This window comes from Aptenodytes patagonicus, chromosome 1 (genome assembly GCF_965638725.1).
Source record: "Aptenodytes patagonicus chromosome 1, bAptPat1.pri.cur, whole genome shotgun sequence".
Taxonomy (NCBI): domain Eukaryota; kingdom Metazoa; phylum Chordata; class Aves; order Sphenisciformes; family Spheniscidae; genus Aptenodytes; species Aptenodytes patagonicus.
In genome coordinates this window covers 27,992,096-28,010,954 of record NC_134949.1, presented here as the reverse complement: position 1 = coordinate 28,010,954, position 18,859 = coordinate 27,992,096, and the positions used below count along the sequence as shown (strand labels likewise).

At 36.0% G+C, this 18,859-nt stretch overlaps 1 protein-coding gene across 2 annotated transcripts in view; it reads left to right on the top strand.

Annotated features, from left to right (window-relative positions):
• Positions 1 to 17,240, top strand: part of CAPZA2 (capping actin protein of muscle Z-line subunit alpha 2) — a 33,945-nt gene extending 16,705 nt beyond the window's left edge. For both annotated transcript variants that reach the window (XM_076330424.1, XM_076330415.1), the window contains 8 exons: positions 1,441 to 1,492; positions 2,211 to 2,274; positions 2,778 to 2,984; positions 4,177 to 4,256; positions 7,074 to 7,152; positions 11,390 to 11,461; positions 14,109 to 14,171; positions 15,088 to 17,240. In XM_076330424.1, the coding sequence (XP_076186539.1) occupies positions 1,441 to 1,492; positions 2,211 to 2,274; positions 2,778 to 2,984; positions 4,177 to 4,256; positions 7,074 to 7,152; positions 11,390 to 11,461; positions 14,109 to 14,171; positions 15,088 to 15,228 (758 nt within the window). In that variant the 3' untranslated portion in view covers positions 15,229 to 17,240. The remainder of the gene's footprint in view (positions 1 to 1,440; positions 1,493 to 2,210; positions 2,275 to 2,777; positions 2,985 to 4,176; positions 4,257 to 7,073; positions 7,153 to 11,389; positions 11,462 to 14,108; positions 14,172 to 15,087) is intronic.
• The last annotated feature ends 1,619 nt before the right edge of the window (positions 17,241 to 18,859 follow it).

Genomic DNA, 18,859 nt, shown 5'->3' with positions numbered 1-18,859 from the left:
AAAGGAAACTTGAAATTAGCTTCTCTCAACTATTGTTGCCTGAACTTTACCTAAGATGTTATTTTTGTTTAAAAATTGTTTTGTTTGTCGTGCATCAAGATACACGGGCATACATACCATGCAAGAAGACATACGTTTTGTAGCTGGAGCTTACAAATAGCTCTGGTGCTATTTAAGTAAAGAAGTAGGTTTAGTATACTGAACTTTTAGTCAGTGTCAGGCTAGAGAGAACTTAAATTTGTTAAAGAATGTAATGTTTTTAGAAGTACTTCAGTTAAATTGTGACCAGCTGATTATTATTTAAACTTAGCTTGTACTGCATTTGTGAAACAAACTGTTGGTGAGCAGCTCATTAACCCAGCTCCCTGAAGGTTAATACAATTTCTTATAGCAGTACTGCTATAAACTTTATTGTTAAGCTAGTTCATAGTTGCAACTACCTGCTCAATAACAGAGTATAATATGTTTGAAAACACATAACAAAACATTTGATCATAAATGCATGACCAGTGTTCAATGAGATTCAGACTGACTTAAAAAAAAAAGAGAGCTTTAAATTCCAATTCTGTAAATTGTGATTTTGTTTGGCTTGGCGTGGGGTTTTTTGGGTTTGTGGGGTTGGGTTTTTTTTTGTTTCAGGTGTTTTGTTGTTTTGTGTTTTGATTTGGTTTTTATTGGGGGGGGGTTTAAAGAAAAAATACTTCAATATATTCCGAATTTTTTTTTCACTTGCATGTATCTTGGGAATCTTTAGAAGAGTTTAAAATGTTGTAGTGAGACTAATGATCAGTTAGTTTATGATCAGTGCGTTAAATTGTTATTAAAATACTGCCTAGTAAATAATAAGGCAGTAAATCAAGTACATAAATGACAATTTACTGCATAGTAAATAAGTCATTCTGAGGAGAGCATTGACTTTATTCTATATTCATATGTTTCTTGTATGATGGTAGAAGAAATGGTACTGTGATATATTGTGCTCTGACTATTAAGTGTCATTAAGGAACAAAGAGCAAAAATGGTAAGGCTTAAAGAAAAAAGTACAACACATACCATATTAGTGTCATCAAAATACAGTAACCACTACCATCAATACAGTGTGACGACTTTGGTAGTTTACATCTTAAAAGTGAACTCAGTTGAATCCTATGCTGTTCTCAATTCTCTAAAAACTGGTTTGACAGATTCCTAGAGCTGTCACACAGCCTGTAGAATATGGCTTGTATCTGCTTACCAGATTGTGTTGGAAGGGATCCATTTCCTTCTTGTTTTGTTCAGTCAAAATTATGAAAAATGAAGCAATAAGTATCCTACCTAGTAATCTGTATGGGTATGGGGAGGTTTGTTTTTTTGTTTTGTACAGTCTGTTGACATTTGTTATGTGACTGAAACAAGTTTCTGAGTTAACTGTACTTTTATGTTGTAAATATCTCTTTTCAGATGTTCGATTGCTGCTTAATAATGACAATCTTCTCAGGGAAGGAGCAGCCCAGTAAGTACCAGATGCCACATACTCAGTTGCATGAAAGCAAGATGTTTTTCAGTAAGACTTTTACTGTCAGTAAGTGATTCATTTAAAAAGATGTGTGCGTGGCAAGTAAAACCCTATTATGTGTGTTGTGCATCTTTGATCAAGATTAAATTCTTGGCAGAGGAGAGATCTGTATTGCATCCTAATGATTAGAGCAACTGTTTTGGAAATGGGTGACCTGGATTTTGGAACTAGTCTCCACCTTTTTGGATTTCATTTTCTGTTTCTTGGTACATGTTATAGGCACTGAACATCTGTAAGATACTGCTTCCTTAGACCCTACTTTTATATCAAAACATTACGCCTACTGTTTTTTATGCCAAAATTAGTTTCATCTGTAAGAACGGAGATGTCTGGCTTAGTAGGTTGGATCCCTGTGGAATTTAAACTTTATCTGTTCCTCCAGTTTCTGTGGGTTGCTGTAAAGCTTATGTGTTTGTCTATGTCAAGTTACTTTTGGACATAAATCACTGTGTAATGGTGGTTGGAATCTGTAATATGAGCACTGAATGAACCAAGGTGATTCCAAGAACTTGGGCTTGCTAGATAATGAAGCATTGATATAACTTTTTTTAATGCATCGTTACCCAGATTATTAGCTATTATTTAAATCTCTCACAGCTACTAAGGAAAAAGACTGTGCTTGATGCAGGCTTTTGGTGTTTTTTTTCTCTTGTAGTGCATTTGCACAGTACAACTTGGACCAGTTTACTCCAGTAAAAATTGACGGTTACGATGAACAGGTATGAATACAATGAAATACTTGCAATGTTCCTTAAACTGTTAAAGATGTTCTGATATTGGAACATTCTTGGCAAGAAAATGAAAAGAAATGCATCTTCCCTGCCAAAATACAGAGATTATGGCCCTCCAATAGTACCAGTTCCATAAGCTGATCATTTAGGGCATCTAAAGAGCTTGAAATTTCATTCTGTGGTGTTGTCCTGAATTCAGTCAGACCTGATTTGGAGCTGTAGAAACAATTTGCTCCATCTTTAGTACTAGAAAACATGAAATTCTATATTGCATTGTTTGTTGCAGTAAGAGGGTAAGATTCAGGATATTTTTTTCTGAGTCAGTTTGTCATGTTAGCCTTGTCCTCTCTTGCTATATGCATGTTTTGTCTAAAATGTGAGTCTTTGGATAGGAGTAAGCTCCAGTTAAATGTAGGATATAATTAGGTTTGACATGGTATTTTTTTCTTTATTCAATAGCAAATGTTATTAACTAAAATTTTATAATACAGGTTTTGATAACAGAACATGGTGATTTGGGAAATGGAAAATTTTTGGATCCCAAGAACAAGATTTCTTTTAAATTTGATCACTTAAGAAAGGAGGCTACTGATCCTAGACCCCACGAAGTTGAAAATGCCATAGAATCCTGGAGAAATTCAGTTGAAACAGCAATGAAAGCATATGTGAAAGAACACTACCCAAATGGTGTCTGCACAGTAAGTACTAAATTATATAACCACTATACCACTATAGATAGAAGTTTAAGATAAAAGTGTAACTCTTTGTAAACCAGGAAGATAGGCAGTTTCAACTGTAAAGAATTTAGTCCTATCAAGGGTTCATGCAGGGAAATAAGGGAAAGCTTCAGAAGTTTAATATTTCAGCTATTGGAAGCCATTGCTAGTGGGTGGTTACTGCAGGTCATAGTGAAGACTTAACTCCCAGTTCTGAAGAATTTTTATTTAAATTTCTTAAAGCATTAAGACTTTCTGTAGACTACTGCAGGTTGATCCCGTTGATCGTGGCTACCTGGCTGGCTACTTTAAAAAAAAAAAAAAAAAAATCCATAAGATACAAATGTCTGTCTTGGCTTGGTTTACTGACAAAACTGTCAGTAAAACTGTTTTCTCTCCATCACATCTCCGATATATCGAAGTGCTATATTCTTACCACTAGAATCACTGGGTTCTGATGGCTTCTTAAAATAAAACCTCTCACTCTGGACCAAAATAGCATTCATTTGCTGTTAGGAGCCCTGTGACCATTTGAAGTTCAGCAAACTGATCTAACGGTAGCTGTTCTGTGCTTTATATTAACCTGATGGAAAAATTAACTGGCAAAAAAAAAAATCAGTTGCTGAGTTAACAAGTTGAATTGGATTCTCAGGCAGTCAGATGAGTCCCACCTTCTGTAAAAGAAACCAGATTGCATGTTCATTGAGATCCTTTTTAGTAGTATTTGATTTTAGGGGGATAAAGCAGAACAGAAGACCAAAACCACACTTTTAATCACCTTTTTGCTAGTCTATAAAGGCTTAAATCATCATTTAGTTGTAGAATAACTGGTACCTGAAACCCAGCTGGTAATATATATTGTCAGAGCAGTCACTGCTATAGGCTTAAAATTCCTATAGTTGCAGAAAAATCAGTTCCCAGTACATAAAATTTCAGTTAAGATGCTTGACCTTCAGATTTTCTAATCTTAATTTTTTCTGCATTGTAATAGATACATAATATTTAGTACATGAAACATAAAAGTAAGAACCATAGTGGTTATAAAATTACATTTTACAGTTTATGTAACGATAAAAGAACTAGATATCTCTAAGCAGTTTGAGCAAGACAGATACTGAAACTTTAACTCTGTTTTTTTGGGTTTGTTTTTTTTTGTTTTTCCTTTCTAATTAAGGTGTATGGTAAAACAATTGATGGACAGCAGACCATTATTGCATGCATAGAGAGCCATCAGTTCCAAGCAAAAAATTTTTGGTAAGTTTCTGTATGGATACAAATACAGTAAAATACAGTAAACTGAATAACTGCACTAGTGCCATTACGCTGATAATCCTTAGTTCAGCGAAGGAGGTGCATGCACATCTTGCATTTGACTTTTTTTCTACCTCCACGCCACCCCAAGTTTTTCTGCCGAAACTATGTAGAAATCTCTTCCTTTGTGGTAAGTAAAATGGCAGACTGCACATCTGCATCTCCTTTGCAGAACTCTGGGAACTTCGTAAGATTCTTCATGACTCTTCCAGTTTATCACACCAGCACCAATACCCATGCCTGTGCTCCCTCACACAGTTGCTTCTGCTTGTGTTGCTTCCTTTGTGACTGACAGACTGAAACCAGCTCCTTCTAGTTTGCATGTCTTGGAGAAAGGAGGTGACCAAAGATTAATTTACTGTAGGACTTGAATCATTAATTTTTGGGTGAGGTAGATAAAGGTCATCTTGGATGAAATGAACTCTTATAAACTGCAGCTTGATAAATATCCCCCCCCCCCCCCGTGCTTGGTTGAAAGATGTTTTCCACAGTCTGGAGTGAACTTTGGATAGCTCCTTGCAGGAAACTGGCCAGACTTGAGATAAATATCACAGTATTGGAATTGGGTTAAGGAAGTATCTCCTAAAGATAGCTAATATATGCAGTTGTCTGAAGAAATGTTTTTCATTATTATTTTATTTGCTATTTTGCATCTGCTTGAAATTATATTTAGCAGTCCCACAGGTAATGAATGGAAGTGCAGAAATTTGTTTTCTGATGCTGAAGGTGAATATTACATATGCATAGTAATTTCAGTGTGTGTCTGTATCAGTTAAATGATTTGCCCAGTATACTGTTCCATAGACTTTAATTGAATTTGCACGGTTAATACATAATTTTTCCTACTGACTTAAACTTGACTAGTTAAGTCTGTGTGTTTTACATCAGTATGAAAAGTAACTTGAAATAATACTGATTTTCTTTTTAGTTTGGAAGTATGAATGAATTTTGGTATTCCAAATAGTTACTTTAATATTATAGTCTTTATATTAAAGAGGAGGAACAGATATGCAACAACCTTTTATAGATGGAGAAAGTCTTTCTTGAAAGTTTTCTTTAATAAAGTTATGGTCAGACATCTATGCATAAATATTGACCATGTTTCTAAGAGTTTTACAGGGGGATAGTCAGACTAACTCTTGTTCTTAGCAAGTTTTAATAAATGCATATTGGTTTGGGGGATTTGGGGATGGAGGAATAAATTCAAAGTTAACCAGGGTCCTCAGTTATCCAGCTGTATGTCTGGATATCCAGCCCAAGCCACAGCCAGTATTTATTCTCAAGGTGTCCCAGCTTTTTAGGCATTTGGAAGGCTGGCAACCTACTGTGAAAGCAAGTTTGTCGGACGATAGAAAACCTATACATGCTAAACAAAAATGTTCTATGAATTTCTGAAATACTATCAACATAGTAGGATAGATGGTTTATTAAAGAATGTGAAGGAAAAGGAAGGACAGTTAATCTCTTGTAAAACATCTTAAGTCAGCAGAGGTGAATAAAGTAATGACACATTTTTAACTTAGAGCATTTTCTACAGAAGGATCCTTCTGAACTTGAACTGTTTTCTTGGAATAGCATCTTAAAGTCAAGGACCACAAAGTGACTAAGAAGCAAACAAATCTGTTGGCTAGTCATTGAATCCCATGCATCTAAAAACTAATATTGTACCTAAAATGTAGTTTAGCACGTAAGCTTTCTTATAACTAATGGGTTGGCCTTAAGGCTACCAGTAATATTAGTATCACTGAGTTGGGTGACCCTTGCAGTTTTCATAGAGATGCCAACAAGCTTCTGAATTGCCTTAGTCTGAATTTTCAGTGATAATCTATAATTTGGATATTGTCTGAAATAACTCAATTATAAAGCCATTGGTTATTAATGTTGTTAGTATCTAAGATGTGTCAATATAGATCCGTTAGTAGGTGTTAATCTTAAAGTCTTTATCCCTTTCTCTCCCCTTGTTGAATGTACTGGAATCTACACCTAACATTAGTAGGATTGGAACTCATAGTATCAACTTTCTTTCCTTCTTTAAGTGCAAAGGAGAAATCGAGAGACAGCCACAGTGCGTTCTTAATATAGCTCTAATGTACTAACCTTCTAATCCACTAACCTCGTAACTAAATAAGAAAATGTCTAGTCTACAGGAAAGAAATCAGGCGAAACTACAATCTCCCCATACTGTTTTCCAGATGTTTGAAACTCCCTTTAAGCAATTTGGCAAGGATATTGAATTTGTGGAAGGAAACTGGAAGGAAATAGTTGTCCTGGAACAGAAATGCTAGAAGAGCTGAAAGGCCTAGTTACAGTTCAGCATAGCGGAAAGTCTTGCTACTTTAATATTCCCTCCATTCAGGTTTTCCATAGCCTGATGTGAAGTGTGGCTTCAGCTGATCCAGCAAGTCGTCCAGGTCCCGGAAACAAAATATTGACTATGTATACTTAGTTAATAATAAAGGAGGGAAAGACCATTGGAGGCTTTAGGTATTTTCAGAAGTTAAGTCCTATTGTTAAAAGGTCCTTGCTAATAAATCTCCTTGGTCCACATCCAAAACTGAGGGTAAATATTTTGGGAAACTGTTCTCTTCTGAACTGGTTACAGGGCTGAATCTTTAGGGAAAGATTTTGTGCATGTGTAGTTGCACAGCATATTTCATTCTCTGTTTTCCTTTGACTATCAGTTGTATGTTGTGGTTTGGGGGTTGTTTTTTTTCTTTAACCAGTGGGGTGACATCTGATTTCTAATTTATTTTTTTAAAGGAATGGCCGTTGGAGGTCAGAATGGAAGTTTACAATCACCCCTTCAACCACTCAAGTGGCTGGCATCTTGAAAATTCAGGTATGCTTATCTCAAACTGTGTCCTGATCAGTAAAGTCTCCGGTTATTATCAAGGGAGACTCAGGCCAGTGTATTAAGTATTCTAAGAGAATTTGGTGACCCAATAAGCAAAGCAGAAATGCCCATTCAGTTAAGTGTTAGTGACTTAATTGCATATTTAACCTAATCCTTACAAACATAAAATATGTGTTTAATCTAATGATTTAGAAGACTTCAGAAGGTGTATTCACCTCAGCTAGACATATACCTTTGTGGTTTCTTGTTTCTTGAATTTGCGGTTGCACAAGCCTTTCCTGAGGGTAGGCCCTTTCTGAAGTAGAACTTTTTTTACTTTTTAACTGATAATAGCAGGTTTTTTTGTTACCCACCCTATTGTTCAGAAAGGTGGGAGCCTTTGGTTTCAGTCATTCCACCATCTGAAATTTTTGAATCCACGTCTCCTTCATTCAGAATTTGCCCTTCCTGTTGGCTTTAGGGCATTCAGAAAGGAGATACTGTCCAAGCAGGAATGCAGAAATCTTGAGACCAAAGGAAGTCTGACTGTCATGTGGTAGGCAGGGGGACTTGACTTCGTGGATTGGTTCCCTGGAATGTGTGCACATATTTTGCAGGAGTTCATTAAAACAATTCTGGGATCAGGCACTAGAAGCTTAGTGCAGTCTGGCTTTCAGTAGTACTTTGTCTGGTAAAAAAATAATAGAGTCAAATTCCCTTCTCCTGCTCTTTTGTGCCCCCATGAGTTTTGCACTTCCTTACTGCTCAGTGACTTGACTTCAGAAGAAACATGCAATGGAATGTTTTTCTAGCCATAGCCTGAGACTTGGGATGTTATTTTAGGATGCGGTAGATGTGTTCAGATCCACCCAAGCAGGGGGCCTGAATCTGATTTCCTATTCTGGGGCAAATTCTGTAACAACTGGAATGATAGTCAAAATGTGGACAGCCATTATTATGTTGTCAGATAAAGATGGTCACGGTAAGCACCCTTAACTTCTAGGTTTCTCAACTCTAGGTTTCTTAGACTCTGCCAAAGTAAACTGTCACTTAAATCCAGCTTGCAGCAAAACAGGAGTTTTCTCCACAGCATATACTTTTGGTTAAATGCCTTAAGAGATTTTTCCAGAACAAGCAGGCAGGTGTCTACCTAATTCTGGGAAAGGTTAGCCCAGTAGCCTGGAAAATAGCCTGAATAGGGAATTTAGTCAGGTTTTAATTGGCATCTCAATTTGGGCACCAGCTGATTTTGTCTTACTACTATTTCACATAATTAATCAAGACATTATTTACATTAATTAAAGTCTGTGTTTTGGGGAGTGATGAAAAGTTTTACTACTTTTGCTTGTATAGGAACTACTTGTTTCACCAAGGAATTTTGAACTCAGTTTCAAATTTTTAGAAACTGTGTACAATTTCTTCAATGTATGTGGGAGTGCTCCCCCTTTCCCTCTCCAAACAACCAAAAAAGTGCTTTAATTTTTTTTAAAGGAGCAAAATAATTTTTTAGAATATGAACTCACGACAACATTAGTGAAATTTCAGTACTCTGAAATTTCAGTGTTATTTGCAGAATCTTTGACAGCAATACGGCTGTTGCCCTGTTTCTGATAAGACCTTTTATGAATACGTTGGGGAAAATTCCAGCATCACCTGCTGTCTTCAGGCATCTTCAGTATTTTTAAGGTCACTTGCACAATTTCTTCCTTTTTTAATTCTATTAATAAAATCTAATATAGGAGATACTCAACTGTCTTAATCTCTTCCATTGTTTAATTTTCTTTTAATTATATGTAAGGGGAAAACTGCAACAGCAGAGTCTTTTACTAAAACTAAGTCCCTGTGGTGCTTGACATGCTCCAACTGTGCATGGAAAACAACTGATAAGTGTACTGGTTACTATAATTTTATCTCTTAGATAATTTGTTATTCTCATCCCTCCTTAGTTAACCTTTCCAAGAGGTTCTGTTCATAAACATCATCCTTCTTGTAGTCTTCTGAACCCAGACCTAGCATTCTAGAAGGATGTCAGCAGTGAGGTATAGTACAGAACAGTTACTTCTCATATTTTGTATAAGATATAACACATCCCAGAATTAGATTTGACTCTTCATCCCTGTTAAGTTTTTAGGCCTGAGTGTTTGCCAAGAATGTGACTCAGTGAGACAGATAAGATGTTTGTGCCGATGTTGACCTCAGAGCACAGGGGAGGTTTGGGCCCTCTGCAGTGGATTGTGATGGAGAAGGGGGGAGACTTATACTTCTCTGTGTTCTGCTGTTTCATTGGGAGTTCTCAGAATTTTGCACTGAGTAAGCACTTCTCATCTTTTAGGAACTGGATTGAAAAAGGCTGGCAGAAGTTTCACCCAGCAATGTTTGATTTGAAAAGAAGCTTATTTTATGGTTAGGGTGATACCTGTCGTGGTTTAACCTCAGTCAGCAACTGAGCACCACACAGCCGCTTACTCACTCCCCCCACCTCCAGTAGGGTGGGGGAGAGAATCGGAAGAGTGAAAGTAAGAAAACTCATGGGTTGAGATAAAAACAGTTTAATAATTGAAATAAAATAAAATACTACTAATAATAGCAAAAGTAATAATAATAATAATAAGAATATACAAAGCAAGTGATGCACAATGCAATTGCTCACCACCCGCTGACTGATGCCCAGCCAGTCCCTGAGCAGCGGTCCCCCTGGCCAGCTTTCCCCAGTTTATGTACTGAGCATGACGTCCCATGGTATGGAATATCCCTTTGGCCAGTTTGGGTCAGCTGTCCTGGCTGTGCCCCCTCCCAGCTTCTTGTGCACCTCCAGCCTTCTCAGTCAGTAGAGCATGGGAAGCTGAAAAGTCCTTGGCTAGTGTAAGCACTACTTAGCAACAACTGAAACATCAGTGTGTTATCAACATTGTTCTCATCCTAAATCCAAAACACGGCACTGTACCAGCTACTAGGAAGAAAATTAACTCTATCCCAGGCGAAACCAAGGCAATACCTTTTCTTGAAAAAAGAGTATTTGACAGTAAGCAAAATAATAATGTAAGGTGAATCATAGGAAATAATGTCTTTCTCATATAGGAAACCTTTCTTTTGCTTAGGTATTCTAGCTGTCTTACTCTGTGTCGTGTTTTCTCTATTGTTGTTTATAAAATTGAGGGTCTCTTGCACACATCATGATCATAATGTATATGAAATTATAGTATTGTGCATTAATCTCCAAATTAAAATGTTACCTTGCCTAATAGGGTGAGACACAAATTCTTCAATTCCTCATAACATCAGCCACATTGACTATGTTGACTTTATCGAAATTGTAAAAAATCTTTAAAGATACATGTTTAAATGTCAATGAGCTGCATAACTCTTCTGTATAAGTTACTATGAATGATTTCATGTAACTTTATATATGCTTCCTATTTTTTAAGTTTTCCAACAGTTGCATTAGAAACTGAATGTTTCCAGATCCTTCTCAACTGAATTTAAAAGTACTAATGTTAGCTTGGGTAGAGTTTTTACTGGTCTACTCCTCCTGCAAAATAATCAAGGAAGCTGTTCTGTAGATATAACATTTCAAGAGTAAATAGACTTCATTCTGCTATCTAACCTTGGCAAACTTTGTCCCAAAGAGCTCCTTTGTCTACATAAATACCAGCTTTTGTTATGAGCCATATCTAATAGAGGAAAATATCAAAACCAGGCAGATCTAGAAAAGGAAGCTTACCGTTGCACTGTCCCTAGGAAACAGTTTGGGTGAAAAAAAACCAACTTCACAGTATCCTGAAGCCTTGTCAAAACTATTCTCATTTTAAATATATCTTCACCATTTCAAGAGTTTCTAGTAAGGTCACATAAATATATGCCGTCATCTTCATGATGTTAATCAAAACCTTGGTTTAGTGGTGGACTCGGCAGTGTTAGGTATACGGTTTGACTTGATGATCTTAAAGGTTTTTTCCAACCTGAATGATTCTATGATTCTAAACTTCTTTGCATGAAATACTATTTAAGGCATATCAACACAAAAATGTTTCCAGAGTAGCTTCTTTACTATTCTCCCTCAAAAATATTTAAATTCTACAACATTTTGGTTTTCCTATTTGTTTTTGTTGTTCTGTAACATTTTACGTGTGTTTTTGTTTGATTCATATAGGTTTGTTATGATAAATACAATACTTTGATTTTCCTTTATGTTGTTGGTCTGTAACATTTAATATGATGAGGCTCTTTGTTTAATTTTCTGTAGGTTCACTATTATGAAGATGGCAATGTTCAGCTGGTGAGCCATAAAGACATACAAGATTCTCTAACAGTGTCTGTAAGTAAACTTTGAAGTGTGTATATTGAAGTGACTTTTTAAATTAAAAAGAGAAGCAAGCTTAAAACTCAGAAGTTTGGAGGCTAGTTTGCTCTTCTGCATGAATGGGAATTAATGTTCTAATTGATAAATATTTTGTGTGTAATTTTTACTATTTTTACCTAACATGTAGTTTCTGTTTAAAAAAAAGTTAGAAAAAAAATAAAATTAATGTATGCTTGCATGTGGCTTATATAAGCTAAATTAACTTTGATTGTAAATACTTAATTAGCTTGCTGTCAGTCTTTCTGCACTTCTGTTGTATTTAAACTTTGTTCTGCAGAGTGACCTATAGAATTAATTTTTGAATATCAAGGAGGTTTGAGTTATAATAACCCACTGAAGTAGTACAGTCTCCAGGAGATTGCCTCCTTTGCTCATTGGGAGAAGACCGGTATGCTAAAAATAGTAAACAAATGCTACCAGTTGAGAAGCAGTAGTGGGTATTCTCCCTTCATTTCCTCTCTCTCTGTAACTAGTGCTGTCAGCCTCTTGCTTTTCTGTACAAAAAGCCCTTTCAGAGATGCTTCAGCTTGAGAAGCATAACACACTTTATATTTAAAGCATAATTTTATTCAACGTCTTTCCAAATGGATCATTATAGTAATGAAGAGCAGACAGTAGAAATAAAAATTGTTTGGAAATAGTACCAGATGTATCCTTTAAGAGTTGGTAATGTTGCAACATGAACAACTACTACTTTTGAAATAATGCTCTTGCTTACTGGAGATTGTGTTTATAAACAGTAAGATTGTTGGCGTGTTCTTCAATAAAACTTAAGCCAGTGCGGTTAAACTGGCAAAGGGAAATTGTAAAAGTGAACAGTAGAACTATTTTAATGATAATGACTAGTAGTGAGCAATTTGGCTCAAAAGCTCAATTCATCAATAAAGAACATTGTTTGTTAATATAAAGCAAGGCTTGTTGGTTCTTCAGTTGTAATAGCACCATAAAGAATGGGGGATTGTGGTGCCAACTGATAACGCTTCTGAAGCTGTAGATATAAAATTACTTTTGACCCCCTAAGTGAAGGGGAGATCTGCTTAGTCTTTCATTCAACTAAGAGTTGCTTCAGGGAAGATTATGTGGAAGAAGTTCTTCTTTCAATAGCTTTTGCTTCACTTTCTATTGGGAAGAAACTTAATCCTGTTCTGCAATCTAGTAAAGCAGCAGAAGACTGATGAGTAGAAAACCATCTTTTACATAACTTTCCTACCTCCTGCTAGAACAAAAGCAAGTATGTTTCTAGTTACCAATTTTTTAGCCTTGGCTTTGAGCCTCATAGAGGGCAGAGGCTGTACAGGTTCTTATTTCACACAGAAGGAATGGGAGGTAGATTAAAAGGAGCCCCAACGACTCCTCTTTTTTTTTTTTTTTGTTTGGCAGAGAAAAAATTTTGTACCATCAATGGGCGCAACTGAAGTAAACGACTGGAGAGTTCTCTTGTTGCTAGAGCTATGAATAATTTTGCTGAAGGTTATGTTCTTATCCCTAATTTCTCTCTGAGCCAAATAAGACCTCATACTCCTGAATTCTTCCTTTCATTAGCAGAGCCTTTGAAATCATTGCCTCAGTTCACTGAAAAGTCAAAACCCTTTCATTTCTTCTACTTGGTCTCTGCCTCCTCCTTCATCTCTTTCTGTGGTGTCCAGGAGCGCTTTCACAGCTGCTAGGTGGTTTCACTGAGACTCTGAACCAGTTGTAGTTGAAGCTGCCATAGCTTTCTCCCAGTCTTTGCCTCTGTAGGAACGAGGGATCACGTGGGGCAAGAACGCTCCTATCTTTCAACAGCTTCTGCAAAAGCACCCTTAGAAATGTTTCCAACGCCAAGTTGGAAGTTTTGAAATTCATGAACCTTCACTTCCTTCTTGAGACCTCTTTCAAGCACTTCAGCTAATTTGTCTCCAGATTGACTGACAGGTCATTTTTTGAAACAAACACACACTTGCATACTTAAAGATGAGGCCCAAAGCCAAGAAACTGTTTATCAGTCATGATGAAATTTGGACTTTGTGGTGTGTTGCACCCTCATTTTTGCAAGACGTACTTGGGGATGTTTTTAGAAGATCCAGTATATGAAGTCTAGTGTTTGCCTCAGCTTAGTCTCCAGATTCAGAATGTTTAGAGGTGAACAAATTTGTTTTGGTTTTTTGGTTGTAGTCTGCATACTTCTGGGTTAGCTGGTATTCTTTTAAGTTTTCCTGAATTTGTACTGGAAATTTAACATTGATACTATTAATATCCATACTTTGCATGTTTTTAGAGACTTGTGTGTGTGCATTGTCATATTTCCAAATGCTGTTCTGTTCCATATGTCTTTTTATCATACCATAGAATTTTAAATTAAAATATTTTAATGAGCTTCATGGTAATCTTTATGCTTGTTGCAGTTGGACTGTTTATATTTTCTAAGATTATAATAATATAATAATAATGTAGCATATGCCTTTTGGATGAATGTTTTGTTCAGTTTTGGTTTAGCCTCTAAATGGCCATGTGTTCTCATGGGGTCTACCTGACATCTCTCATAACTACAAGGAAAAACATAATCCAACTGGTCGTAGAATCATGCTGTACATCAGACCTAATTCAAATGCTCTTTTTCTAGAATGAAGCCCAGACAGCGAAGGAATTTATAAAAATCGTAGAGGCTGCAGAAAATGAATATCAGGTATGTTGGAAACAAACACTGTATCCTTACTCACGTGTATAACATTACCATATTCTTAACCAAAGCTAGTATTCTATAATTAGCAAGCTTTTGATATTAAGATAATGCAGTTCCATACAAATATGAATAGATTACATGCTGCTATTAACTGTATCCTTCCTTTCCGTACCTTCTGGTGATTGCACTTACCTACTTAATGTTACGTTAGAAGTCATTTTTTTGAGAGCAGAAAAGTCCCTAGCATGATCAAATATCGGCAATTCTGTTCTCGTTCAGTACTAGTGCATTCCTTAAGTGGAATTTTTGCACAGATTCTGTGCAGAGGTTACTCTGGTAGACAGCTTTGCTAAATATGAGGATTATCCATTTCAATTAGTTATTTTAAAGTTAGAAAAGTATAACTGTTCCAGACGTACGCTGTAGAAGTAGATTCATGTTCATTTAGGTCTTGAACATAAGGTAAATTTCAGACACCATGTTCTGTCAGTTTTAAAAAAATGCTCTTTAATAATAAAAATTTACTAAGTGTGTATCATGCATTATATTCAAGTTCATACAATGTTGTGGACTGACTACCATCCCCACAGGAAAAACAGTGGAAGACTTTGGTGTCTGGAATTAATGATGTATGAGCTAACGCTGATCAGCACTTTATTCATGCTGCTGATTAACCACACTGTGGTTTGCTGAAACACCTAGGCTACAGCCAGGTTTATTGCATCTGTCTCACTAATTTTCTTCCCATAGTTTCAGTCTGGATCTAACAGCTTTCCTTCATAAAATATTATTTTAATTTAGCATACTTTTATTAAGCCTGTTTAAGAGGTAACAGACTACTCAATCATTTAGCTCTTTATATAACATCCTAGCTCTGTTCTTCATGCGTCTTTGTTTTGTATGACTTTGTGTTTAACAGACTGCTATCAGTGAGAATTATCAGACTATGTCCGACACTACTTTCAAGGCCTTACGTCGACAATTGCCAGTTACCCGCACCAAGATTGACTGGAACAAGATCCTTAGCTATAAGATTGGAAAAGAGATGCAGAATGCTTAAAGTGAACATTGCATGACTGGATCATTTTAGTGTCCTTGTATACAAATAAAAATTATTACAAAAAGTATCTGGAACTGTCAAATCACCCAGTCAGCATGGGCTTTTGCCATTGAAAATCACTGTAAGTAGTTTGGTTAGAGCACAAAGCTTAGCTAATTGACTTTTTTTCCTTTTTCTTTCTTTTCAGAGGGTTGCAACTTCAGTATAGCTGAGTATCTTCCTTTAGAGTTTCTGTTGTACCTTTATTTTTTTATAATGAAGAGACCATGCCTTTAGTTTTCAATTACACGTTAAGAACAGTTTGAAAAATATTTTTGCATACGATAACCCTTTCTCTTGCTTTCATGTGAAATGGACAACTTCCAAAATTTGCTGGATTCCTTGTCAGGATCAGTAATGTGCATTTCTAGGTCAAGGTCAACATGGAGTTAGCCATAGGTGCTGTTTTTGAAATCATCTATCCCTTCGTTGTATGTAAAATTGGGAAAAGCATTTTCTATATTGTTTAAACCTTTCAGAATACTTACTTAGCTAGCTCCATGGTAACTAAATTTGTTTTTTAAAAGGAAAGGCCAAGGTCTAATGCTGTTTTAAGATTTTGAAATTAAATAAAAGTACTTATTTCAGAAATGCATTTAATGCTTTGTTCCTGACAATTACTTAAATGAGCTCAAACTCCATCTGCCCTTGAGGTTTTTTTATCATAAAGCCACAAATGTGTTATAACAAGGCATATTGTAATATACATAATCCTGTACTCATTATTATGTCTGTCAGTTTTTTCTTGGATTGAAATGTACTAAAATTCAATGTGACATTAAAATGCAAATTTTCTATTTATTTGAGTATCAGATTGCTTCCTGATATAGCCTATTTTTGGTGTTTCTATATATTTTTAAATACTGCTTAAAACAGCCACAAATTTGTGGTCTATTGGCTATGCTCAGTGTATTTGGAGATTGTTGTAATATCATCATGCACTGTTTCCATCTGCATTTAAGAAACATCTACATATGGAAGTCTACTTAAAACAGGTATCTTTTAGCTTCATATTGGCTACAGAGGATGGAAGAAATTACAAGACCAAAAATAACACATTTGTCTGGAGAATACTTTCCCTGTCTGAGATATCTCGTATTGAAAATGGACATCAGGTATCTAAAAACAGACTTCATTACAAATGCTGTATAGCACTTCTGCGAAATGCATAGATTTCATTTTTAATTGGCTGAAAACCTGTTTTAAAATATGCTACCTAATTATATGCTTATGATGGAAAACTGAACAGCTTTTTTTAGAAAGCAGGTATTTATGCACACTCCTAAACCAGTAAAGCTTACACAAAGGTTTTATATCTTTGTTTACAGCATGATCCAATTAATTATCTTAAACTGTTAAGTTACAGCATAGCAAGAGAAAGAGTCTAGACTTGTACTAGGTATAAAAATGTACACACAAAGTAGTTTACTGTTTGAATTGTAATAGCAATACCCCTATGTTCTGTTCTTCAGTGCTGTCTTATAAAGGGGTATAGAATTAACTGCAGTTCTTGAAATTGCTGCTACTTTACAGTACTAAACTCTGTAGTAGAAGAATGGGATTTGTTCTACCACAGTCTTCCTGGAGAGTTGCCCTCTTAATTGTCTTCGTAGATCAGCTGTTGAACCGTGTTGTTCTTTAAAAGAAGGCTTATAAAAGCTGTATATGAGCTAATAACAGATGCTGAGTCACTGTCAAGTCAGTCAGTCTTAACTAAGATCTAAATACAAACCTTGTTTGAAGAACTTCTTCAACATATTTAAGAACACGCTAAAAATAAGACAGTGAATGGACAGTTAGGAGAACTGTTAATGGGCAACAACAGCGCAAATAACTTTTCTAGCTGTTAGAATATTGCGTATGACCAGAATCAGCACTGGCGAAAAGTCAGAATGCTATTTTTCTTACCTGAAATAAAAAGCTAGTTTTAAATATATTCCTAATAAAGAGCTATTTTACTGTGAAGTACTCTATTACTGTGTTTCCCTCTCTGTTTATTCAGTCCTGTGATAGTCTTAATTCCCTGTCTTCAAAGAATAGCATCCTACAGGTTCAATTCTACCAGTAGGGTGACGTAAGTAGATTTGTATTACTTATATTTCTTCCTGTTGTGTTAATTTTTAGTCTGTGAGATAATTTTACACCTTGAACATTAAATTTATTAAGTTATAGCTTCAATAAAGCAATTTATAAGTAAATCAACTATTTGTTACTTTTTCAAAATGGTATGCTGTATCATATTTAGGGGTAATGACTCCCCAGATGAAGTTGACCTGAGTATCAGCTGAGGCACATGGCACATCTGGAGTTCTTGATTTCTCTCAAAATTTTGGATGTCACTTGCACTTTTTTGTTTCTACCGCTACCCCTTTTTAAATTGGAGAACTTTAGAGCTTGCTTGGTAGGCTTTAGGGTATTTTGTGTAGGTAAAGCACTTTCTCTGAGAAATTTTGCTGTGGCAATTGTCTTAATGTGAATTACTATTTGTTTATATTCTATTTTTAAATATAAAGACAAGCTTTGTATTGTGGAATATTGATGTACTAGACGTTATGGCTTGTAATATGGACTTGTAAAATGCTTGCATTTATGACATGTAATACATCTTGTGCATCTTAGTGCCCCTTCACACAAAGGAATTTTTAACTTACGCGAGTAAGCAATTGTTCTTTCTGAACATCTGCAACAGGAGTGACAACTCTGCTTTCAAGTTCGTCTGAGCAGCCCCTTTTTTGTATGTCTGTCTTAATTCATACTGCAGGTAGAATGAAACTTTAAAATCCTTGTACTTTTGGTTACATCCCTACTGCTGCTTATGCTCTATACACTGAAAGCAATTCTGCCGGCTGGTTCAGTTGGGAACACTGCAACGCATTTCATTAGTAAATGGTCATTCAGCCCAGGGTTAAAAGTATTGAATGAGACTGAACATCCTACTAGGTGTGTTCTCTTTAGGGGATGACTCCAGCTGCATCTACGGCAGTGATGTAGTTTGTGCAGTTTGGGAGTAAATCCCCCTCTCATCCCCGCTTGGCACATGCTGGTTTGGCTGACAAAGCAGTTTTGGTGCTTTGAGTTCACTTCCTTTGGGAGAAATCTGAACTAGGAACTGTGCTCTGGGTGTGCACCAAATGCCCTCTAGCTCCTAATGGTGATGTGAGCCCATAGCAGTGGTTTCCTTCAGGTAGCTTGAAACCACCTATGCATTGAGGATGTCTGGAGGATCAGACTCAACCTGGCCTTCAAATTTCCAGACTGTAGGTATAGAGGTTGAACATCAACTATTTGATTTTATGGATCCACTCCTATCATACTGAATTACTTGCTGACACAGACATAGCTTCTGCTGCATTTGTTTACTGGAAAGACTGAAAGTGTTCTTCCTCTGATGCAACTGTAAACTAGGTTTAGATTAAACATAGTTTGTTCATAACCTTGAAGTGTCAATTTTTGTGTGACAGTGTCAACTCTTGAACTCTTCTTTTTTTTTTGAAAGGGGAAAATCTGCATCAGATTTAAACAAAAAAAGTCAATTTTTTTTTCCCCACAGCTAAAGGAAGGGAACTGTGAATTTGTACTTTATTTCTTCTGT